Raw genomic sequence first — 23952 nt, 5'->3', positions numbered from 1 at the left:
ATTTATTGATCACTTGTATATTCGGTTTATCTTTAACTCTAAAGCAACAGAAACAATTTTTAGTTTTCAAAAAAGTTTATTCAACTCAAAAAATTAAAAAGCTTCAGAAAATGTTTAAAAAATGATAAATTATTCACATATGCATCACAGTAAAATTCTTTGGGAGTCTCTCTACTTTGTTGTCATGGAGAACGGTGTACTTCTTATCGACAGCGCAACAGATGGCGCTAGATTTTGGTGTATTCTTGGCGAGTTGGACGAGACATGTGTGACAGTATGTGTGCCCGCATCCTGAAAATAGGTTAATTAGAAATCGGAGTTCATTAAAAACCTTCTTACCGAGAATACGAGGAACTCTTTCGTCAGTCTGTTGGAACTCTTGGTTGCAGATTTCACAGCACCTCCATGGTTTCAAATGGTTCTTCTCTGGAGCTTTAAGAAGTTGCCATGCTTGGAGCATCTTTTGACGTTGTTTCTCGGTTTGAGCCTTCTCGTTTCTCAAGAATGCAGTCATATTCTCAGGAGAGAACACTGAATCCAATTCAATGTTGAGAGATGCGAGAACTAGAAGAAGTTGCAGGTGCTCGTCGTTTTCTTTGAACAGTTCTTGGAATCTCTCCTCTCCCTCTTCGATTTTCTTCTGGATGTCTTTGCTTCTCGACGTCTGGAAATCAACCTCCTCTCGATAATTTTTGCGAACGATTCCTCCATTCAGAGAGTACTCCAACATCTCATTCTTCTTCTGTTCAAGCTCCAGTGCTCTCATCAACTCCTCCCTCTCCATTCTCTTTAAATCAACTTGTTCTTGAAGCTGTTGAGATTTGGATGATGACTTTCTGGAGAAGATCTTGCGGATAGCGTTCATTTTCTAATCTGGAAAAATATAAATGTTGAGAAAGAGAATAAGGAAAGTCCAGGTAAAAACACGAAGACTTTGAAGAAATATATGCGATCAGAAGGAAAAGTGAGAAAGAGTAAAGCCATAGATCAACCAAATGAGAGGGACATTGAGAATGAAAAGAACAAATAAATATTGGACCTGAGGGTCTTGGAGGCTGTGCAAGGTAACTCCAGGTGGGAATTCTGAGAAGAGAACACTGGGTGTAAGAGACCTGAAGAAGAGATGGGTGAGAGGTGACTCCCATAAATGGGTTAGGTTCGTGACAGGCTGAAGGAGAATAGTAATTACAGGAAGAACGGGCTAGGTGAAGAGGAAAAAGTCTTCTGGGAAATATGCTGGAATGTTTCGTCGATTTGTCTCTTATTTTTCCTCAAACAAGTCATAAAGTAAATTTTATCAGTGGAAAATTGACTGAAAAATCGCAAAAATCGAGATATCTATAAATCTGGAAAATAAAATTTCAATAATTTTGGGGTCTTTGAGAATTCCGTACATATTCTAACAAAAGAAGTTTTAAGTCATTCCATCCCATTTCCCAGAAGGCCACCTTCCTCTTCACCTAGTCCATTTTTGTAGTTATGTCTCCCTTTCAGCGTGTCAATTTTACGATCAATGAAGCGGTCCTCTTTTGTCGTATCCGTTGTAATCTTCAATTCAGTGGACCACCTGGGTTTACCCATACCTGGTTACCCCTCCACGTCTTCTACATTTTCTATTCTTCTTCTATATTTCTCTCGTTTAGTGATTTTTTGTTTCTACTCCTTCTTTACTGCTTCTGATCACAGATTTTCCTGCTAAGTTTTTCTTCTCCGAATTTCTTTCTCATGTTAAGAATTTAAACCTTCATCAATTTTATTATCCATCGGTTTAGGTCCCCTACCGGAATCTCAACCTCCTGGCTTCCGCTTCCTATATCTTACACTTGAATTTCTAATTCCCGCGTCCTCAAAGGTTCTGATTACCCGAATTTCCAAAATTTTCAAACTTTTGTATTCTGAACTACCGAATTTTTGAAATTCTAAACTGCAGAGTATTTGAATTTGCGGAGTTCAATATTTCTGAAATTCATCAATTCGGGAAGTTTTTAAATAATGCTGAAGTTTTTTTTCCACAAATTGGCAATTTAATCGCCTTTTTTGTTCTCAATCAGTCGACAATTTGAATCTAAATGTTATTACAGTAATGAGATTTCTTTTTAAAACTATGCTGTTTTTTTCAGAAATATCTCAATACGTTCCGTCATACTTCCCAGAAGGCCCCTTTCCTCTCCATTTAGTCCGTTTTTCTTGTAGTTACGACTCTCCTTCAGCCTGTCAATTTTGCGATCAATGCCTTTTAAACTATAGCACACATATCGTCTTCAGGTGTATCGCACCCAGTGTATTCTTAGGGTCGGACTTCCCACCTGGATTTCCCTCTACCTTGTCCCGCCCACAAGTCCCCTCATTCTCAATGTCCCTCTCATTTGGTTGATCTATGGCTTTACTCTTTTTCACTTTTCCTTCTGATCGCATATATTTCTTCAAAGTCTTCGTGTTTTTACCTTTCCTTTCCTTATTCTCTTTCTCAACATTTATATTTTTCCAGATTAGAAAATGAACGCTATCCGCAAGATCTTCTCCAGAAAGTCATCATCCAAATCTCAACAGCTTCAAGAACAAGTTGATTTAAAGAGAATGGAGAGGGAGGAGTTGATGAGAGCACTGGAGCTTGAACAGAAGAAGAATGAGATGTTGGAGTACTCTCTGAATGGAGGAATCGTTCGCAAAAATTATCGAGAGGAGGTTGATTTCCAGACGTCGAGAAGCAAAGACATCCAGAAGAAAATCGAAGAGGGAGAGGAGAGATTCCAAGAACTGTTCAAAGAAAACGACGAGCACCTGCAACTTCTTCTAGTTCTCGCATCTCTCAACATTGAATTGGATTCAGTGTTCTCTCCTGAGAATATGACTGCATTCTTGAGAAACGAGAAGGCTCAAACCGAGAAACAACGTCAAAAGATGCTCCAAGCATGGCAACTTCTTAAAGCTCCAGAGAAGAACCATTTGAAACCATGGAGGTGCTGTGAAATCTGCAACCAAGAGTTCCAACAGACTGACGAAAGAGTTCCTCGTATTCTCGGTAAGAAGGTTTTTAATGAACTCCGATTTCTAATTAACCTATTTTCAGGATGCGGGCACACATACTGTCACACATGTCTCGTCCAACTCGCCAAGAATACACCAAAATCTAGCGCCATCTGTTGCCCTGTCGATAAGAAGTACACCGTTCTCCATGACAACAAAGTAGAGAGACTCCCAAAGAATTTTACTGTGATGCATATGTGAATAATTTATCATTTTTTAAACATTTTCTGAAGCTTTTTAATTTTTTGAGTTGAATAAACTTTTTTGAAAACTAAAAATTGTTTCTGTTACTGTAAGATGCAGATGAATCGAATATAGTAGTAATCTGTTAATACACAGAGAAAGAGAGAGAGAGGTGGACTGTTTTATTCAGCCGCTATCCACCAATCAGCGACTCTTCGTTCAGCGGTTTATCACCAATCGAGTCTCGGATTATAATTTTTGTCGAAATGCTTATAATAATACACTTTTAAGATTTACAGAACTGTAACAATTAAACAATAATTTTCCTCAAATTTTCCATTCTGCAGAAATTTAGTCCGCCAAGCAGAAACCATTGAACATTCAACGCTTCTTCGACTGTTATTAAACAGTCGTTTAACAACCTGTTTTCAGATTTTCCAATGTGAGGAAAATTAGATTCTACCATTATTTCTAAAATCTATATCTGTAGCATTCCGACTGATTTCTAATCAAAAACGTTCAAGTCGGTTTCCCAAGAAGTACCGATGACGATCCGTCAATAACCAGTCAGTTTTTTTTCGTCTGCCAAGCGGCAGTCGCTCTGTTTGCGCCTTTTCACCTGTCATTTAGCTTTTTTCAGCAGTGCCCTTTTACCTGTATAGGGGTTCGCAATCTTCAAGTTGTTTATTCTTACTTGATCTTCCCGGCAGTCTGGACTGAAATATTTCCCCTATCCTACATTTTATGTTAATGGTCCATAATCTTAAAAGTTTTGACTATGTGCAGACGAATAGTATCTCAAAAACACAACCCAAGGTTTTAGGGTTCCTTCAAATGCCCTATTCTCCCAAAGGAAAACTTGTGGGCGGAGACTTACTGGCCCACCTGGGAATTCATATCCACCTGGTCGCCTCTCACAGCGTAGTTGTCATTCAGTCATTTATTCGTTTCATCCTCCGTTTTCTATGTGTTTTCTCTTGTAATCCTGCTCTTACTTGTGCTATTGATTAGAAACCCTTTCTTTCTTTACTGTTCCGTTGCATAGTAGATATTGTAGATATTGTTGATATAGATGTTGTAGATATAGATTATTTTTGCTTTTTTGATCAGTTCGCACACTTCTGATATCTTGCATAGGAACTGAGATAATGGAGCACAAACCTTATTACAGGTTTTACGGTACTTTTCGGATTTCCCCTCTTATTTCTATCTTTTAATACAAGCTACATCATAGTCGAAATTCTATCCGATTCCCGGTTTTACCAGCCATCACGTATTCCATTTTTCTTCCACAAAATAAGGTTAGATTATATGACAGCTATTCCCGATAAACTACTAGATTTAAGGCTTAATTTCCCAAGGGCTAAATTCCCAAATTATCTGTCTTTTCCCAGACAGTGTTCCTTCCTCACCTTCATACCTCTTCACTTCAACATTAGCTCTTACAATTGCTACACTTTCCCAGTTCTTTTTCACGAATCCCCTCAATCTGATCACCTTAATTTTCTTCCTGACATAGTTTTTCTGAAGGATGCGTCCACTTCCCAACGAGCAAGGAGAAACAACCCTCTTCATCATCACATGTCTTACCTGTTTGATCTTTTAATCTCCGATCTTCTTGTCATTTCTCAAAAGTTCTCTTTTTTCAGAAATCATGCAACGCCTGTTCAAATTCTTCAAGAAGTCCGACAAGTCCAACACTAAGAAGTTCGAGAGTGAATTGGACCAGCTGGAGCTCGAGAACGATGGTCTTAGGCAATCGTTGGCCTCTGAACGTTCCAGAAATGTCGACCTGCACACGAATCTGGAGAACGAACGAGAGGCTCAAATTGGATATCGCTTGCAGGCGATTCAAGAAAACGAGAACTTCGAGAAGCTTAGAATGATTCAGAAGCATCGAAATGATAAAAATAGCGCATTGGAGAAGGATATCGAGGCCAATAAGAAGCATATTGAAGCCTTTAAATTGCTCGCGTCGAACTGCGGTACAGTTTTTGATCCAGAGATCTTGAAGAAGTTTTTGCAAGATGAGGAAAGCCAACGTGAGAAATACCGTTTGAGAACAATGAAAGCTCGCAAGATGCTCCAGAAGGCCCAAGAGAAAAAGGAGGGAGATCAGAAGGCTTGGAGTCTCTGTGAAGTCTGTGCATTCCAATTCGCAGACACTGAAAAGCAAGCGCCACGCGTTCTTGGTAAGTTATATTTGAAAAAAGCAAAATAATTCAAAATCAACTATTTTTCAGCATGCGGCCACACTATCTGCCAGTCATGCATTATCAAGCTGGCCGCTCAGACTCCAGGGAAGATCAAGTGCCCTTTCGACCGAGTTTCTACCCATTGGAGCGATCGGGAAATCGATATTTGCCTTCAGAAGAATCTCACTCTCCTCCACCTGTAGTTTTTTTCTGTAATTTGTTGTGATAATGATGCTCTAATAAATTTGGTTTTTTTGAATTATTTTTTTTCAAAGGATGATTTTCTAGTTTCAAAAAACATTGATGAACGGATTATGCTATACTTGTTGGAATGGAATTATCTGAAGTGGTTTGTAAATCTGAAATTCCGTTCAATTATCTCGATTCCTGAGAAAGATATCAGAAGCGATTAACTAGTAAAATATTGCTGATATTATACATAATGAACAATTTAACAGTTGACAACTTTTTGATATCTTTCACAAAAATCAAGCTGATTGAGCTCAGAGTTGACAGTTTGAGCAATCTTCTATTATTAGTCCTCTGCCATTCGTATGGATTTTCAATTCTTTGCCGAGATAATTGAGCTCAAACTTGACAGTGTGAGGGCATTCCTATTGAAGGTTTTACGGCGCTTTTTAAAAAAACGAATTTCGATAAATATCTGACAGAATTTTCAAACCCTTTTGTCAACCGTATTTTTCTAATACCCTTGCAAATCCAAACCAGTTCCTTTTTTCTAATAGACCAGGCATAACCTGTAACGCTAATTAATCCACTCAACACTGTTATAAAAACAACATACTGCTACAATCCTTCTTCTTTTTCTTTAATTATGCACTCATCATATTCCTATTTCCATCCGTTATCCTACTTTTCCACATTATTCCTTCTAACTTCTCTGTCTTTTTTGGTGTATTTTGTAACGGATGTTCAGAAGTTTGAAGAAGAATGTAAGAGTCAGATGATTGTATTCCAGGTTGGGAATTCCAGGATGTATATTCTTAATTTTGATTTTCAGACTTTTGAGCAAGCGGCCTGGAAAGATATTATTCAGTTAGAGAAGTTACATGCAAGAGCTAGAAGAGATGTTGGTTTCCTAACAAAACGGAAAACTAGAAGACGTCAAAAAGTGAAGAAACACAAACGTCCTGTTCAAATTATACAACAAGAATTTGTCCCTGTGGCCGAAGAGGTTGACGAGTATAAAAATTCTGATTGGAGGAAAGAATCTGAAGATGAATCCACGGATGTTGAGACATCTACAGAAGTTTATATAGAAGAAAAAGAAGACGTGCAAGGATCTTCTCCTTTTTCCGAGAATTCAGATGAAAACGAAACAGAAAACAATGGATATTCTGCACCTAAAAATCCCACAAATCCGGAAAAGATAAGAAATATGGAAAGAAGAGAAATGAAGTTAAAAAACGGATATACCAAAAAAGGGCTGGAAACCGACAATGGTGAGGAAGGAGAGAAAAAAGAAGAAGACGTTGAAGGATATGAAGAAAGAGAAGATAATGAAGACGAAGAATGCGGTAACGTTACATTTACCGCATTTCCTATAATAGACGCCCACCCAATCCGTCCACTTTGAGCCCATAGATCTCATCTCCTGCAAAAGATATCAAAACGTTGTCCACTAACAAAACATTTTTAATAACATGATAAACATTTTATCAGTTGACAAAATTTTTATATCTTTCACAGGGATCGAGATAATTCAGCTGGAAGTTGTGAGCTTACGGGAAACACTCTAATAGAGTGCCATCCAAACTGTCAGTTTTGAGCTCACATATCTCGATTCCTGGAAAGAATGTAAAAAATTTGTGAACTGATAATTTGTTCATCATAATCTCAAAACATTTTATCAGTTGCCACATTTTTTATATCTTGCATGGGAATGGAGATAAATGAGCTCAAAGCTGTGAGCTTACCGTGTGCACTAATAGACGTTCACCTAACCTTTGAGCTCAATTATCTCGGTTCCTGGGAAAGATAACAAAAAGTGGTCCACTGATAAATTGTTCATCGTTATATCACCAATATTTTATCCGTTAACAGGGTTTTTATATCTTTCACAGAAATCGGGATAATTGAGCTCAAAGCTAAGGGATTCTATTGGATAAAATACGGTAGCTGATTCCGTACTCTGATTTTATTTTCTGCAGCTGACACTGACCTAAAATGCTACGGAAACCCTTGTCCACGCGGCCCAGCAGGTCCCCCAGGACCTCACGGATCTCCCGGAGAAGATGCTCCAGATGGCGTAGACGGAGGCAATGGAACCGATTGGGAACTTCTTGTCGAAGATCGAGTAATCGTGTTGGGATGTGTGAAGTGTCCTCAAGGCCCACGTGGCGTAGAAGGTGATCCTGGACCACCGGGAGATAAGGGAGGCACCGGGAAGAATGGTAATCCAGGACTTGATGGATATGAAGGATTCCCTGGGCAATCTGGACAAGAAGGAGAGGCTGGATATGATGGAGATTATGGTCCAGATGGATGGGCAGGGCAGCGTGGAGAGGATTCGAAAATCTATAAAAACCTTCCAGGGCCACCGGGTCCATCAGGCGCCGCAGGTCCGCCTGGAGAAGTTGGAGGATATGGTAATTTAGGTTATGGAGGAATAGAAGGAGTTGCTGGAGTGGCTGGAGCTCCAGGAGAACATGGAATTCCAGGACCACCGGGAGCTCCCGGAACGGTGAGTTTACCGTAAACATTCTAATAAAACACTACCCGAACCGTCAACTTTGATCCCATATATCTCATTTCCTGTGAAAGATACCAAAAAGTAGTTCACTGATAAAATGTTGCTTACATTATGATAAACAAGTTATCAGTTGACACAATTTTGGTACCTTTCACAGGAAATGAGATATGTCGACAATCGGCGTCCACCGACCAAGCAGACCCGATTTGCGCGTCACCATTTCAGACAGTATTTGCGTACGCCGCAACTGAATGAAAAATTTTTGAAATTGTTGAACAATAAAATTCTGTGTACACAAACAGTCTAACGCACAAATGCACGAATTTGGTCGGCTAAATTTTCCGATCTAAAAAGAAACTTTATCTGAAACGACGCTAGTTTTCAGCCTGGCGAACCAGGAATCCCTGGGGAATACGTCGGCCAATGCAAGTGTCCAGAACGTCGTCGATCGGTTGTCAATTCTTATCCTCAACCTCCTCCTTCCTATTACACTGTTCCTTATTCAATGACTACAGAAGCCTACTTGACGTCTTCTGATTATCCAGTCTATGTGGAGACAACTACACAAGAGGTTCCCACTACTTCCATTTATCGGTATTTCGTAAAAGCCGCTACTCCGGGATACAAAACCATGGAGACGACATCTGAATACGTGGAAACTACAACGGTCGAGTATTCCACCGAAGCGAAGAGCCAATACGTTGAAGATACATCCACACATATTGCGGAAGCTTCCAAAGCTTTCGAGCCGCCTGAAGATCATCCTAGAATTCCGAAAAGTTAATAATAAACAGTTACTATTGCGACTTAATTCATATTACTATATAGAACAATAGGAAATAGTATTTCAAATAGGAATATTTCAGTGTGGGCCGGGAAGAAGGACATCATAAAGATCATCTCAATTAGAACAGGGGAACAAATAGAGACAGAGAGACAGACAAGGGTTGATGGTACACGGTGCAAAAACATGATTGAAAAAATTGGTTAGAACAAAAGAACAATGGTAAAGTCGCAATTGATTCGATATGAATATAAATAGCTAAACATCGAGAATATTTGATAGAGAAAAAAAAATGAACAGGAAAAAAATCAAGTAGATGGTGATGGGTTAGAGAAATTGATAGCCAAACGCGACTGCTTCTTCTTTCTGGGCTTTTTGGTTTTCTCCTCCGAAGATTCAGGGGCTGTCTCCACTACTGGCACTTTTGGAGCATCTGGAGGCGTCGGCGACTTTCGCTTAGTGATCATCGTCACTTTGGGTGGCTGATTTCGATAGTTCGGACGACGTGATATCACCGACGGCTTGAAGTCGGTTAGTGTTGGGTTCTGGCGCTTTCTGGAAATGTGATACTTTTAAATAATCATAATGAGGAGAAGGGATGATCGGATCGGAATTCCGACCGTTTTCGGAAGGAATCTCCGATTTTTTTTCGAAATTAGAGCTTTTCGAACTACAGTATGCCAAAGGCGCAATCGAAAGTTGGTCTTGAGCGGAACTACTCATGATATTTTTCGTGTTTTCGAAATCTGTTTCTCTTTGTTTTTCACCAATTTTTCGCGCTTTTTTGAGTTTTGTGAGTGGGATTTTTCGTTGAAACTAGTTAACTCTGGATGTTCCGAAACTTTGAAACTCGGATTTTTCGATACTCAAAAAAACTCCAAAAAAGCCATTCCGAAAATCTTGGAATTCAGGAGCCATTTCTTACCCATCGTATCCTTGATGTTGTTGATGCTGTTGAGGATGATGAGGATGCATCATTCCCATATGCATTCCCATCGGATGCATCATTCCAGGAGGGAACATTCCCATTGGATGTGGCTGGAAATGTCCTGGTAGTTGAGCACTGGGAAACGGTCTTTGGGGTTGGTTCACCAGTGGAGGCGACGGAGTTTTTCTTTTTTGATCGGTCGGTTCTTGATGCGGCTTCTGTTGAGCCGATGGTGGTGGTGGCGGATTCTTTTGCTGAGAAGACTTTTTCTCGTTGACAACTGGAGGCGAAGGAGTCTTCGAAGCTCGCGCAGAACCTCCTTGCGTTGGAGATGGCTTACGAAGAATCTCGACCTTCTGTTGCATCTGATTTTTGTTACCTTTTGAGTTCTTGGAGTTTTTAGCATTCTTCGAATTCTCGTTCTTCTTCTGCTGGCCGTCTTCGTTCTTCTTCTGATGCTTCGGATTCTTCTGGTTCTTCGAACCATTCTGAGCAGCTGTTAGCTGCTGAAGAAGGAGCGATCCGGAACTCTCCTTTTCAGCTCCACTGCTAGTAGCTTCAATCTCCTCAAGATTCTTGGAGCCATGCGGCTTTTTAGGAATCTTTGGATTCGTAGTAGCTGCCTTCTTGGCACCAGACCCTCCGAGTAGCTCCATAAGAGAAACTTGCTTCCCTGTTGTTGTAGATGGTGCTTCTGAAGTGGACTGAGATTCTACTTCTACTGGCACCGCGTTTCGTGGCTTGATCTTAAGAAGTTCGTTCAGAGAATTGGTAAGAGTTTCTGGAGTGTTTTCGTTTTGTTTCTTATTGTCAAACTTCTTCTCCTTCTTTTGATTCTTTTCTTTTTTGAACGAATTCTTTTGATTTTGGTCCTTAGGATTGGAAGACGTAGACTGCTGCTCTTTATTTTTGTCCTGTGGCTTTGCGTTCTTCGGTTTCAAAAGAGAATAACCTCCTTCTAGAGCCTGAATCTCTGGCTTCTGAAAAATTCATTATATGTTTGATAGAAAAAAAAAAAACAAATCCAACCTTTTTCTGTGTCTTTTTTCTCATGATTCCGAAAGTGATATTTACCAAAGCGTTCCTTGAAATACGGCACGCTGAAGCAAGAGTCGAGCCGCGTACTTTATTTCCTCCTTCGAACGAATCATCGAAGAGAACATCAATTTTGTCATCGTGGATTCCAACGACAGTTCCTTGAGTGATTCTTGGAAGTTTCTGAAAGAAAGATTATCGGAGTTCAGATAAAACCTGAAATATAGCCTACAGTATCTGGACTCATCGAAGCGACACGATCCAAAATCAAAAAGTCCGCTTCCGGATCCATTTGAACTTTTCCATCATAGAGTTCAAATCTGAATACCATGGATGGTGGTACGAAGTATCGAGTCATTGCTCTTTTCTTTTTCGGCGGCAACTGGTGAATTCTTCTTTCGATTTCCGAAATTATCTGTCGATCGGCGTACTCGGTTCCACACTTGAGCTGTTCGGCGTCATGACTAGGAAGATTGCTCAAGAACTCTTTGAGCTCGGCGAACTTGGCGTCTCGTTGTTTTTCGTTTTTCCAAATGTCCTCTGTGTAATAAACATCGTCCGTTTGTGACATTCCAACCGACTCGAAATATTTGATCAATTCAGGGAATCGTTTCTTGTATTCCGTCACCAAGGCACAAGTGAGAGGAGTGTAGAACCATACTTTCGAGGTGACTCCTCTAGCGTTGACGGTCTCGATACGATCCGTGAAATCAGCCAAACAGATATCCCTTCTCGAGTATTTCAGCGATAGACCACAGTTGATTTTGGAGTCGGACGATATCTGTTGTCCCGTTTCCACACTTTCCCGTGGCTCGTTCCATAACATCATGGTACCAGTGATTCTAGCGAAAAGGCGGACATCTATCTGACATTGTCGTGCACAATCATATCCTCCCATCCAGCGAAGTGTGAATCGATCCGAGTCTTTACGAAGATTTTCCATTATATCCACTCTGTTGTCATCGGTCATTCCAATCACTTCAAGACAACACTGAGACTTATCCTGATCTCTATATCCGTTAACCATTCCTGGCATACCAAACAGAGAAGCCTTCGGATCTAGGATCCAAACTACTGATTGTAGTGGGTAAGCTAGAGAAACTGGAAGATCAGCAAGGAAGCGGGAGTTTTCGAGAAGAACATCCTGGAAATGTACTTTTAAAAGGCTGATGTGTTAGAGAAAAGGTTACCTTGACAACAAGAGGCAACAGAACTGGATACAGTGACGTCGGTCCACTCCACTGTTTGACTGCCTTCAAAGTAGGACCCTCAGAATCCGATCCCTCGTTAGTTTCATAGACTAGTCCAGTGAATTTGCGAACCCACGCGAGAGCTGGTCGGATGTGTTTCCCTTTGCCATCTTTTTGACCAGCAATTTCAATAGCATATCGAGTCATCATTCGTTCAGTGAGCTGATTGACATGGGACTGCCATTGCTTTTTCTCCTCTTCAGTCATGTCTAAAAATAAGGATTTTGGAAATAGACTCTCAAATCATAACCAACCTTTAACGATAATATCGTCATCTCCCTCCACTTTCCGAACAATCTTATCATCTCCTCCCCATATCGAATCAACTTTCGCCAATTTCAAAATCGGCCAATCAATGCAGACTTCCTCGTCGCACAGCTCGGATCCCCACTCGATGATATCTTTATCACTCTTCTCGTTCTCTACTTTGAGGACCATCGACTCTTTTCGGGACGCCATTCCGAATATGTTACAGTTGGCGAATGACAACTTTCCAGAGTGACTCAAGTGCTTCATTGTTGGGAAGCCAGGGAAGTAAACATCCATTTTGACATTTGGAAGAAGTCCCCATTTCACTTGCTCTTTTGGAATTCTGAATATCTCCTGACTGAGCTCCTGACGATCCATTTTCCATTCACCACCACCTTGTCGAGTGGAAATGACTTGGATATGGCACCCATGCGTATTTCGCATTTTCTCTTCTTGAGACAGACGATTCTGTTTCGATTCTATAGCTTCCAGAAGCCTCTTTTCCTCTATGAACGGAATCAAAACCACCGCTTCCCAATCGTTTTTCTTTCCATTCAAATCGGTTTCAAACTTTGATGGATAGAAATCATGAATCGCTGATTGAGCTGGATCCGATGACATCAATTCTTGAAGTGGACGCGGTAAACAGTCACGGGAGGCTTCTGGGAGAACAGCGAGGAGTTGCTCAAATGGTTGAAACGGTTTGGACAGTTCGAATTCAATTTTCATATCAGCGAATCCTTGAACGTCCGAAATGAATGGTGCGTAATGGTGAGGGTAGAACCAACTCCACGAGACGCATCCATGGTAATAGTAATGCAGATTCCACTGAATAGCACGGACATACCCCTCGGCTTGAGCACGGAGCTCTGCCTTAGATATGTTTTTGTAGCGAAGTTTATCAGAGTAGTAGTACTTTTTGTGGCGTTTGAATTGGTTGTCAATTGCTTTCGTCCAGCAAGCTTCGACGTTATTGGCGAAGTCCGCATCATCCATTCCAGAAAGTGCGAGTGTTGCTAATTCATCATTAAACTCCTCCTCTAAAAATTGAGCATCATAATCCGGAGATTCTTCAGCGCTTGTTTTTCCAGTTCCATTATTCTTATCTTCCTCATGATCACTAACAAATGCCGCATCATGATCATCGTTGTTTCTACTGGAATCTTCTTTCTCTCCGTCGGCTTCTTCATCTTCAATATCAGATGATTCGAAAGCAACGAGCTCTTCTTCTTCTTCTCCGGATCCATTTCGTGGAAGCTTTTTGGACTCCATGAACTGATCATCTTCTAGCTTATCCATGAAACAGTTCTTGTCATTTAGAGAGAGTTGCGCCAAGAATTTCTCAAAACGAGCCAGATTTAAGTATCCAGACTCGTTGATATACCGTCAAGAGATGGAAGAACTTTCTTGTATGTTGAGTAGAGAAGTGGAAGAGCGTCATCGTGGATATGAATACTCGGAAGGTGAGGGAGAAAATCGTTTCCTACGAGAAGCCCCATCATGATCCAGTCATCAACAATACGCTCCATATCATATTCAAATGGGAGGGATTCCTTAACATCGGCAAACTCCCAGGCGAGATATTCTCTTAGAAGAGATAGATGCAATAAGTGGAACGTCTTCACTTCTGAATCCGTTCGCTTCGGTTTCTTCTTCTGATCATTTTTCCTTGGGCGCGTATTGAAAGTGACCTCCTCTCGGAGTAGCGAGAAATGAGGTTCATGAGAAACGATTCCTAGCATTATTAGATCAGCATCGAGTCCGTACATGCAGTGGCGCGTGTTCGGATCGTATCCAGTTCCCGCGCGCTCGGAACGGATGAAATCCATGATTTTGTGTTCTCCTTCTCCAGGGACCTGTAGCAATCGATACTTGGAATTATTATACATTACTTTAAAACAAACTTTTTCGGTTGATTTCCGGCGTTCTCAGGAGTCTGAAGATCGACTGTCGAGTTTCCGATCAGTTTGAAAATTTTGGAGGGTACAAAACAGAATAGATTGGGAACTTTGCATTTACAGAATTTTTTGATTCCTTCTATTTTCCGATTTCCAAAAAATACCCCCCGTTTTCAGTACAAAAACTAGCCGAAATGGTGTCTTTTAGAATCGGTAAATAGAAGGAATTTTCCAAAAATTCTGTGAATGCAAAGTTTTCAATCTAGGTCTGTTCCACACCCTCCAAAGTTTTCAAAGTGATCGCAACCTTAACAGCAGGGCTCCAGACTCCTGAAAATGGTCAGAATAACCAAAAATCATCTAAAAATACGTTTTTGTATATCTTATCAACCGGTACTATAACACAAGAAAGACTTACATTGTGACCACTAAGAATGATCTTCCGACCTTGCCAACGGGTGTCGGACACTGATTTCTCTCTGACCCATGCATCAAGTTTCTCGTGCAAACGAGTCATGAAGTAAGTTCCAGGAGTAATACAATTCGAGTCGAATCTCTTCTCACTCGGCAACACTTCTCCTTTCGCAATGGCTTGATCCATTTGCGTCTGAGCAGTTCTGGCAGACATGAATCTTCTCGCTCTTTGCTGGTTCATTTTTGCTCGTGGAGCTACGCCGTCAACGGCCATGAAAAATACTTTTTGAGGTTTGATCAAGTTGTAGAGATTCTGAAAAGAATTTAATTATAAAGGCTTCCTTCAGAGAACTCACTTCTATGTAAGCAAAAATATTGACAAATATCTCTTCTTCAGTAATTCTAAATGTCACATCATCATCGTTCGGATGTGAGCAGTTGTGAATGATTCCGTTCATGTCCAAATAGAGGTTATCGAATTCCGGGATTTGCGACTCATTGATCACCTCACTCAGACACGGATATCGTTCTGACGTCCATCGATAGAACTTTGGGACTCCCATTTTCTAGGTGAGACTAGTTCCAGTAGAGTATAGACTAGCTATAATACTTTAGGCTGAAAAAAATACCAGTTGTACCATAGTGATTTCAGGGCAATTGTCAAGGTGAAGATGTCAAAACATTAGTTAACATTTCGCAATTAGTCTACGCATTGCTAATTTTGCCTTTAAAAAAAGATAAAAATATTACATAAATTTGGCAAAACTAATTTCGTTTCAAGATGATTTTGAAGACAAGAAAATTTGTTTCTTTCAATGAAAATCGGTTCAGAAGAATAAAAGAGCTTAAATTGAAACTAATCTCATTTTAACTGTATTTTTGTCAATTCATGCTTTGAAGTTAACTGAAAATAAAACAAAAAAACAACCTCAATTTCATTAAATATCGAATTAAGACACTCTTTCGTTAACAAAATTTTAAATGCAGTGCATTTGAGCTACAAACTGGACTAGATAATTTTAAAACTTTTAAACAAAACAAGCAAATAACCCAAATTTTTTTGCAAAACAGATCCCAGAAACATCGTGGAATCCCAACAACCTGCTGGGACTAAAAAACCCAAAATTCGCCACCGATTTTTCGGAAAAACCGCGCACGACGCAGAGAGAAGAGAGCGCAGACGACGAGAGCATTCGTCGAGAGAGCGTGGCGAAACGCAGAGAGCGCAGAGAAGGGACAAGCCGAAATTGTCTTGAGATTGTTTATCCGATATATCTCGGTTTTATGCATTTATTGAACCGAATTGTTGAACAAAAATATGAGATTAGTTGAAAAGAAAAAAAAAAGAACGGGGTAAAATGTGGATTTAAAGATTCTCAGAATTCGTCAGCGTTGAGAAAGAGGAAGAAAAGAGGGGAAAATAAATTTGAGAATCGACAGTATTAAATGGGCGAAAATTTGAAAACATTGTACAAAATAAGGGCAATCCAAGTAGAAGAATCGTTCGTCTACCATCTCTTATGAGTCGACTGATTTCCAATCCATTTCCAGACGGCACACTCGTTTCCAGATGGGAGAACGATGACATCGGTGGCGACGCGCGACTCGTTGGTGTCGATGAACTTGACGGCTTGCTCCCAGCGGTTCATTTCAGCGGAGCGTCTGAAAAGAAAAGATTTAGAAGACGATTGAAAGCAAATAGATCTCCTGACCTCTTCGATGGAGGGAACATGACGTCGCGAACATGTGGCTGAGATACGTACGGATCCCCATCAGCAGACGATTCTTTGATGAGCTCGGTGATACGATCGATGAGCTCGTAGAGCTTTGTTTCTTCAAGCTCCTTTGCTTCTTTGTATTTACGATGACCGAGATAGATTCCAGCTCCAATGACAATCACTGAAAATTCATGAATTTATACTAATCAAGAAAAAAAAACTCACATAGTCCAAGCGAAACGATTGGGAGAATGGCGTAGTTATAGAAAAAGTTGAGTGTATCTCTCCCAGCAGCTTTGAATACTCCCCAATATCCAGCAAAATCCGCAGTCTTTGGCTGGTGAGTGGTTAGTGCGTAGGCAACGACGAGAACGACGAACAGTATGACAAGCGCATACAATGCGACGTAAATAGCATCGTTGAAGACGTTCGACTGCTTCACAGTCACTTTGCCGGTCCGTGGATTCTTCTGAACACGGATTCGCGATGATCCTGCACGAAGATCATAGCTATCTCCTGGGATTTTGGAAGCATTGAATCCATAACCCAGAACCTTGTTCCATGCGTTCTTCACTATTCCCTTCGGAGGCTCCTCACTCTTGTAGATGATTCTGCTGGCCTCCTGGCCTTCATAATCGTCCTCATCTTCTTCCCCTGTGGTATTTCCCAAATCATGGAGCGTCTTTGAGACTTTAGAAGTGTAAATAGATCTTCTCGGTGGCGTAGCTCCAGGACGATCGCTTCCGAAAGTAGCGAAGCTCGGAGTGAAATCAGTGATCAAGCCTGGAACAGGCACGTGGATATTCTTGGGAGTAGTTGGAATGCGAGTCGTAGTATTGATGGTAGTTTTAGTAGTGGATGTTCTAGCCGATGATGGGATTGATGGCTTGCTGATCACTGGCGACAACCTCTTTGTTGGAGTTGAGGAGACCGGACGACCTCTTCCGACACTAGTGGATGTAGTGTTGGCGCTACGGAATGAAGCTTGACTTTTTGGAGAGAGAATCTCGTCTTGTTCTCCATCTTCATCGGAATCGCTCATTTCTTCGGCTTCCGATCGATTGAACGTGGAGTTTATGGTGCTGTTGGCAGCAGGACGACCCACCGAACGACGCGAGGTGTTAGGAGATTTTTCAGCATTTCTAGCTGGTGACTTTGGTACTGCAATGGGCTTTGGAGTTGGTTTGGGAGCAGGTTTTGAAGCGGCAGATGGCGTCGGACGAGCTGGAGTCTGAAAATTGACATTTAGAACATCATCAATTTTAGAATTATTTTTAGCAACTAACCTTTCCTCCTGCCGCAAGCAACTTTTTCAGTTTCTTTTCGTACAACGAACGAGTTGTTCCAGTGACTGGCCCAACATTCGCTCCGCGCACATTGAGCTCGGCACGCAACTCGGCGTCCGACATCTTCTCAACGTCCACCATCTTGTTCTGCTCTGAAATAGTGATTTTGATGAACGATAATGATTTCAGAAGCAACAACGCCGTCAATTAACAAACATGTGGTGCGAAAAACTGATAAAAGCGAGTGGGAATGGCGTTGATTTTCGAAGCATCGCCTAAAGTTTCGGGTTACGAAATTCAAATTATTGCGGCGGGAAGTGGCAGTGGAGCGCGGATGCACTCATTTAGGCTTCGCCCGAGACCCCGGAAATTCCGGGGAAAAAAAACTCCGGAGAAAAGTGGGCGGAGTCGGGGGCGGAGCTTAAATTGCAATCCTGGCACGGTTTTTTCTGCACATTTGGACATGGTCATGAGGGGGCGGAGCTTAAAATGCAACCCTGGCACTGTTTTGCCGCACGGTTTTTTTTGCACATTTGGATACGGTCATGAAGGGGCGGAGCATAAATTGCAACCTTGGCACGGTTTTTTCGACTCCGCCCACTTTCCCCCGGAGTTTTTTCCCCGGGAGATTTTTTCCCGGAATTTGAGGGGTCTCTCCGCCCACTTTCTCCGGGAATTTTTTCCCGGAAAATTGCTCAATTTTCCGGGGAAAGTGCGCGGAGTCGGGGGCGGAGCATAGATTGCAACGCTGGCACGGTTTAGGCTCCGCCCCTGACCGCTAACTTTTTCGGGAAATTTTTCCTCGAAATTTGTTTTCTTTCTGTTTTTTTCTCAATTCAGAATCCGAACGGCGTCGGATTTCACACAAAGTAAAAACTGACAGATTTCTTTATTCACATCAAAAAATTATTGAAATTCTTTTTTTCTGTGATAATAATATAAAGAGGTTCAGTGTGATTGTAAGACAGGCTGAATGCCAAATGTTGGAGCTTCGCAATTCCTTGAATCAACTTTGCAGTGTCCACGACTTCAACGTTCATTTTGACCTTCGTCGGTTGTCTGAAACTAGCACATTCTTATGAAAATTGAATAAAAATATTTGTAGCTCTTCTTACATGGGAGCCTCAGTGTTAAAACCAGGTACAATACAGGAGGCATCACAGAGGTGCAATTGAACGCAAGCAGAATTATCTGGTTCGAGTTTTTTCAGTTGGGCGTATAAATCTCCGAGAATGTCCTCCACTAAACCAAAATTTAAATTATAAGGCTTCTAAAAATTATATTTACCAACAGACTTGCAAACTTTCTCGGCGACATCATTGAACCCCAGAAGTGCCTCACATAGTGCTTTGGCATCTTTTATCAAACTCTGACTGTCAATTGCACTATCTATCACACTAACGACTTCTTTACATCGAGTGCAAAGGAAAGTGAAAAAGTTCTGAATCTTGTGAATGATGTCCCCAAGGTCTTCTTTTCCACTGTCAGCAGCTGTGGATGATGCAAGAAGGACGAGGAATGTACAAAAGAACAATAACTTCATATCATAAAAACAAGGAAAGAGAGCAGAATGAAGTTAGATACTAAACGCTGGTGGTTAGTTGATAAGTAGAAAAATAAATGAGGGGGGGGGGCAAAAATCAAAACAATTTAGTAATCGCCATCATCATCGGTGTCTTCCCCCTCAAAATAGGCCTCGTAGCGTTCTTCGTTCAGGTTCATGCTGAAAAAAGGAGAATTTATAGGGAGAAAGTAGAAAAATTCATACTTTTGAATACGCCGATTGAAACTCTCGTCGGCGTAGTTTTCTCCAGCGTGCCAACGGCCAGGCTCCAACATTCCGTAGGAATCTCCATGATCGCTATCCTGTAAAATCACAAATAAATAATTTGAATGAAAAGTAATAATTCAAAATATACCATACCTCATCATAGGAATCCTCATCCGGATAGTCGTTCCGCCAGTTGTTCTCATCATTGGAATCGTCATCGTCATCTGCAGGCGGCCCATCTGAATCCTCGTCGTCGTCCGGAAGGTTGAGCTCGTCTCGATTAGCAAACTGAAACTCGGCTCCTTCGATGTCGGCATCCCAATTCTCGCCTTCCACTCCTGCCGGATTTCCACGTCTTCCGTGAATTGCATAATAGTCGTAAACAACATCATCTTGAGCAGGAGGAGCGGCTGAAGCAGCAGCATTGTTTGCAACCGGCTGGAGTAATCTCCCGTTCAGCTGAACTTGCGCTTTTTCTTGTTTTGCCTCTGGCTTTTCGACTTCTCCTACCAACCCGACAGCTTCATCTCGTACGAATCCGAGTGGATTTTCTTGCTCCAATACAATAGGATCTTCTGAAACAAAATTAACATTTTTCTTTGATTGTTCAGCTTCAGACTTACCTTCCATAAGATTAGGCAGATCCAGGACGCGAGCACCGGTAATTTCTTCATCGGTTCCATCAGCAGCCGCTTTGAAAAGTGTGAAGACGAGCGCTGGTTTCGCTCGTTTAGTGAGAATCAGAGCTTCGTGAGGATCAGCAGTGCGTTTTCTGCTAACTCTGATCAACGGAGCGCTCATCTAGAATATCTTGAAGTTTTTAGCTGACTGGGTGTTCATTGAAGTAAATAGTTAAGGGTGTTTCAACCCAGAATAAGAAAAAAACACAATGACAGTTGTAAAAAATCAAAAAATCATTTTTTGAGATTGTGAAAATAGAGATCAATACAAGACACATTAATTGTATCCCCGTTCAGTGTCTGTCGACTGTGTGCACTTTTTGATAGCGGAGTCAATACGATGTTCGAGAAGTGATAACTCTCCAACCAAATCCGTGATAGCGGTGGTAAGCGCGTCGGCTGGAGTTGTTGCATTTGTAGTTTGAACTCGCAGCAAGATTTTGTGTTCGAGTGGATGGGGATTCTTGTAGCCAGCGAACAACACCTCTGGATCTTTGAGAAGCTGACTGAAACATGAAAACCGATGAATGATTAGTTTTTTCGAAACCGTTACATTTTCAACATGTTTCCCAAAGTGTGATCCTCCTTATTTATTGTGAAAATCGCTGCATTTGGCACCTAAAATTATTGAATTTTATAAAAAGCAAAGAATTTCGAAAAACCCACTTTTGTGTCTTTTTCGATGTAGATCTTCTTGTCATCAAGGAGAAGGAATGATTCGAAAGCAGCTGGAGCATTCATTTCTGAGAAAAATTACATGATTTTGGTGAAATTTTACCTGAAAATAGCAAAAAAGAAAGATTTCGTTGAAAAAATTTAATTTGAAAGCGAGAAGGCGCACTTTTTGTGCACACTGGCGCATTTCTCGTTTTGCGCGGGTGTTTGAATTAGGTCGACAGAGGACAGGAGTCCTCTTGAGCTCAATTGAGCGGATTGGCTCCGCCGAGAAAACTACGAACGAAGCGGATGTTTACCGAACTTTTAGAGATCAACATCGGATCTGCGAATTGAAAGATCGTATCAAAAAAAGTGTTCTCATTCTTTGCTCTTCCCATCTCACCCCCCCCCCCCCCCGACTCCCGGTGTTGATCTGTTTGTTCAATGGTTTTTTCAAAAAGTGTTTCGTGATACATATACTTAACTCGATGTTGTTAGTTTCCTTTCAAGAGCGGGGGATGTCCCCCTTACTCCGTCTACCGTAACCCGTGTTTGCTGCTTCTGGTTTTGCAAGAAGGAGCCGATTTATAGTTTCGCCGGAGGAGAGGTGTCATGGGTCCAATTTTATAGCCGAGGAGGCCTCCTCGGCCGGAGGTGTGGCGGAGGTGGCATAGATGTATTTTATTGTATTTTGTGACGCAAACTGCAAGATGGAAAACAAGGAAAAACGGGCAAACCGGTTCAAGCGAGCTTGGATTATTTGAAAACCTAACGAGTAAATGCGCTCAAACGCTAATTTTTCAAAGAGTGCGCTGGTCTCGACACGAAAGCTGCCTGCATTCCATCGGGAAAAGCGCGGGGAAACAAACTATTTTTCGAAAACTTTCCGGAAAAACACCATCGGGAAATAGTCCCGGTCAACTTTAATCCAAAACGTTTGAACTTTACCCCGCGAGCAAAATAAAGACGATTCAACAAAAAAGCCGAGAGAAAGTTTGACCAAGTGGCTCGCCATTTGATCTAAAAATAGGGGCGAGGTTAGTAAATAGCACCTATTCTTAGACTTCGATTAGGTTACTCTATACTATTAAGTTGACATAATATCGTAAATAGAAAAAAAAAACGAATGAACCGTTTCGTTAGTTAGCCATCCCGAGACCGCCCATTTAGATAAGTTTGGATAAGTTTTTTTTGTAAACCGATTCTTAAATGTTCCTCTTTTTTATGTCTCTGTGTAACAGTAGAGAACAGATGATACCTTTTCAGAGAAAGTGTAAAACTGGATATATAGGAGGAGGAGGATGAAGAACGGTGTTTTTCGTTAATGACAAGCAGAGAGAAAATAACGAAGAAGGTGAAAAGGGGAACGAAATTGTTTAGACTATGTGTATGCGTTTTGCAGAAAGGAAAATAGAGATCTTGTATACTGTTTAATGCCCACTTTTTGTTGTGATCGTTTTCTAGATTACTGTAATGACGTTTTTACAAAGTTCAGCTCAAGAAATCTTGTCAATTGACTACTGTATATTGTGGGTCTACAAACCATGACCCAGAAAAAACATCAGTTTTCTATAAATTGCCTTTCAAAAAGTACAAGTTTAATTAGGACGAGACCATAAACCCTTCTGGCCTTTCATGTTACATCGGACATCATGTGGCAGGTGTTCCACTCGTCTCATCTGTTTTATTAAAACTGTATCTGAAAAGTGAACATCCCAGCTTGTCGAGACGACAGAATTACGAGTGTAATGAAATACACAAAATCGTTTGTCTAGAAAAGCATCTGTCTAGAAAATTATGGACTTTTTCAAAATATATTCCTAATTGTACTATTCTGTTACAAAATATCAGTGCTCCAACGACAACTTATGTAACCTGAATTTTAGCAATTTATCGAGAGGAAAACTTATTTTTTATTTGATTTTTAGGGAAAATTTTTAGACCTTTTTAGGGTTTTCAGCTATTTTTAAAGGTTCTTTTTCGATTTTTTCGGCTTTTTCGGTCTGAAATTTGATGGAACGTTGTTTGCATTACTGTAGACTACTATAGAAACCTAATTTCCTTTCGTATTTTTTTTTCAAACACGATCACGTCAAAATGCAAATAAAAATTGGGCTTTCTAAGATTTCTACAGTAATCTACAGTAATCTTCTGCCAAGAACACCATCCCGTCAAAATTCAGACAAAAAATTCGGAAAAATCGGAAAAGAATCTTCAAGAATAGCTGGAAAACTTAAAAAGGTCTAAAAATTTTGCGAGGAAATCGAAGAAAAAATCAATGTTTTTTTAAAATTTTCGGGATTGATTGTCTCGATTTTCGTGAAGTTTCCGTCGCTTTTACCCTTATCAAAGCTTTAATTTCCCGGGTTCTTCTGGTAAAATAACTGAAAACTTGACAGAAACGCACAAAAATCGAGAAAATAGATATGGAAAGACACTTGTAGTTTACGGTTGTTGTCGCTATCTTCTACAGCTCCGATTTATTAATTCTTGAGAAACTTTTTCTGCGGTTTCAGCTGAAAAAGTTTTCTTTGGAATCTCCAAATCGTTTTGAATATTCTAGGTTAAATTTGGTATATTTTAAACCTCATCAACTCTATTTTTTATAACTGCAGTTAAAGTTCAAGCTCAAAATGAGACCTGTGAACCCATCGATCTCACCTCAAACTGTATTTTGGTCTCGTTGATTTTTTGAACACCCTGCCTATAGACTACTTCCTACTTCTTCTTGAATCTTCCCACACCTACAATTTGAATATTCATATCTATGCAAACATGGAGCTCTTCCTCCATCCATCCACACTACAATTCCTATTATCATATCACCCATCCCGCCCCCTATTCTTTTCTTCTCCATCTTCTTTTTCTTCTTCTATTCCTTCCACATCAGCCCTCCCATCAAAACCATAAACTCCTTCGTGTCGGAGAAGAAACGGAGCGCGGGTCCCCCATTTCTTCCAGTCGTCTATCATTGCCTTTTTCGTGTTTGTCTTTGTTTTGGCTCCCCTTTTTCTTTCTTCTTTTTGTTGGATGAGACTTTCGAAGACAGGCGGTCTCTTGACTACAGTAATCTGTAAGCCTTGACTACAGTAATTCGGGCGGTCTTTTGACTACAGTAATCCGTGAGTTGTTTGGGTCGCTCGAAGAACCAAGGAGTATTTGTT

The 23952-nt window shown here is 40.8% G+C and overlaps 9 protein-coding genes across 9 annotated transcripts; 3 read left to right on the top strand and 6 right to left on the bottom strand.

Annotated features, from left to right (window-relative positions):
- Positions 1–133: 133 nt before the first annotated feature.
- On the bottom strand, positions 134–865 carry CBG20841 (the record flags this gene model as incomplete). Its single annotated transcript, XM_002631605.1, has 2 exons — positions 134–291; positions 340–865. 2 exons carry the CDS (start codon positions 863–865, stop codon positions 134–136), a joined length of 684 nt encoding a protein of 227 aa, XP_002631651.1.
- A 1631-nt stretch (positions 866–2496) lies between these two features.
- Positions 2497–3228, top strand: CBG20840 (the record flags this gene model as incomplete). Its single annotated transcript, XM_002631604.1, has 2 exons — positions 2497–3022; positions 3071–3228. 2 exons carry the CDS (start codon positions 2497–2499, stop codon positions 3226–3228), a joined length of 684 nt encoding a protein of 227 aa, XP_002631650.1.
- Positions 3229–4864: 1636 nt separating this feature from the next.
- On the top strand, positions 4865–5608 carry CBG20839 (the record flags this gene model as incomplete). Its single annotated transcript, XM_002631603.1, has 2 exons — positions 4865–5402; positions 5454–5608. The coding sequence occupies 2 exons, from the start codon at positions 4865–4867 to the stop codon at positions 5606–5608; spliced, it is 693 nt and encodes a 230-aa protein (XP_002631649.1).
- A 632-nt stretch (positions 5609–6240) lies between these two features.
- On the top strand, positions 6241–8902 carry Cbr-col-87 (the record flags this gene model as incomplete). The annotated part of the gene is made up of 3 exons (XM_045242724.1): positions 6241–6943; positions 7577–8109; positions 8504–8902. The coding sequence occupies 3 exons, from the start codon at positions 6241–6243 to the stop codon at positions 8900–8902; spliced, it is 1635 nt and encodes a 544-aa protein (XP_045097145.1).
- A 308-nt stretch (positions 8903–9210) lies between these two features.
- On the bottom strand, positions 9211–15239 carry Cbr-xrn-1 (the record flags this gene model as incomplete). The annotated part of the gene is made up of 9 exons (XM_045242723.1): positions 9211–9457; positions 9828–10810; positions 10860–11048; positions 11098–12009; positions 12056–12324; positions 12370–13735; positions 13768–14220; positions 14681–14989; positions 15033–15239. 9 exons carry the CDS (start codon positions 15237–15239, stop codon positions 9211–9213), a joined length of 4935 nt encoding a protein of 1644 aa, XP_045097144.1.
- A 945-nt stretch (positions 15240–16184) lies between these two features.
- On the bottom strand, positions 16185–17821 carry Cbr-lem-2 (the record flags this gene model as incomplete). The annotated part of the gene is made up of 4 exons (XM_002631600.1): positions 16185–16338; positions 16389–16575; positions 16620–17625; positions 17681–17821. 4 exons carry the CDS (start codon positions 17819–17821, stop codon positions 16185–16187), a joined length of 1488 nt encoding a protein of 495 aa, XP_002631646.1.
- Positions 17822–18573: 752 nt separating this feature from the next.
- Positions 18574–19036, bottom strand: CBG25677 (the record flags this gene model as incomplete). The annotated part of the gene is given in 3 exon segments (XM_045242722.1): positions 18574–18739; positions 18796–18950; positions 18968–19036. 3 exon segments carry the CDS (start codon positions 19034–19036, stop codon positions 18574–18576), a joined length of 390 nt encoding a protein of 129 aa, XP_045100360.1.
- A 294-nt stretch (positions 19037–19330) lies between these two features.
- On the bottom strand, positions 19331–20252 carry CBG20835 (the record flags this gene model as incomplete). The annotated part of the gene is made up of 4 exons (XM_002631599.2): positions 19331–19403; positions 19449–19546; positions 19605–20026; positions 20075–20252. 4 exons carry the CDS (start codon positions 20250–20252, stop codon positions 19331–19333), a joined length of 771 nt encoding a protein of 256 aa, XP_002631645.2.
- Positions 20253–20408: 156 nt separating this feature from the next.
- On the bottom strand, positions 20409–20872 carry Cbr-rpb-11 (the record flags this gene model as incomplete). The annotated part of the gene is made up of 3 exons (XM_002631598.1): positions 20409–20637; positions 20685–20749; positions 20798–20872. The coding sequence occupies 3 exons, from the start codon at positions 20870–20872 to the stop codon at positions 20409–20411; spliced, it is 369 nt and encodes a 122-aa protein (XP_002631644.1).
- Positions 20873–23952: the final 3080 nt, after the last annotated feature.

This window comes from Caenorhabditis briggsae (genome assembly GCF_000004555.2).
Source record: "Caenorhabditis briggsae complete genome, chrII, whole genome shotgun sequence".
In the NCBI taxonomy this organism is placed as follows: Eukaryota; Metazoa; Nematoda; class Chromadorea; order Rhabditida; family Rhabditidae; genus Caenorhabditis; species Caenorhabditis briggsae.
Note: the sequence above shows the minus strand (reverse complement) of the source record. Positions and strands in the feature narration are given on the sequence as shown.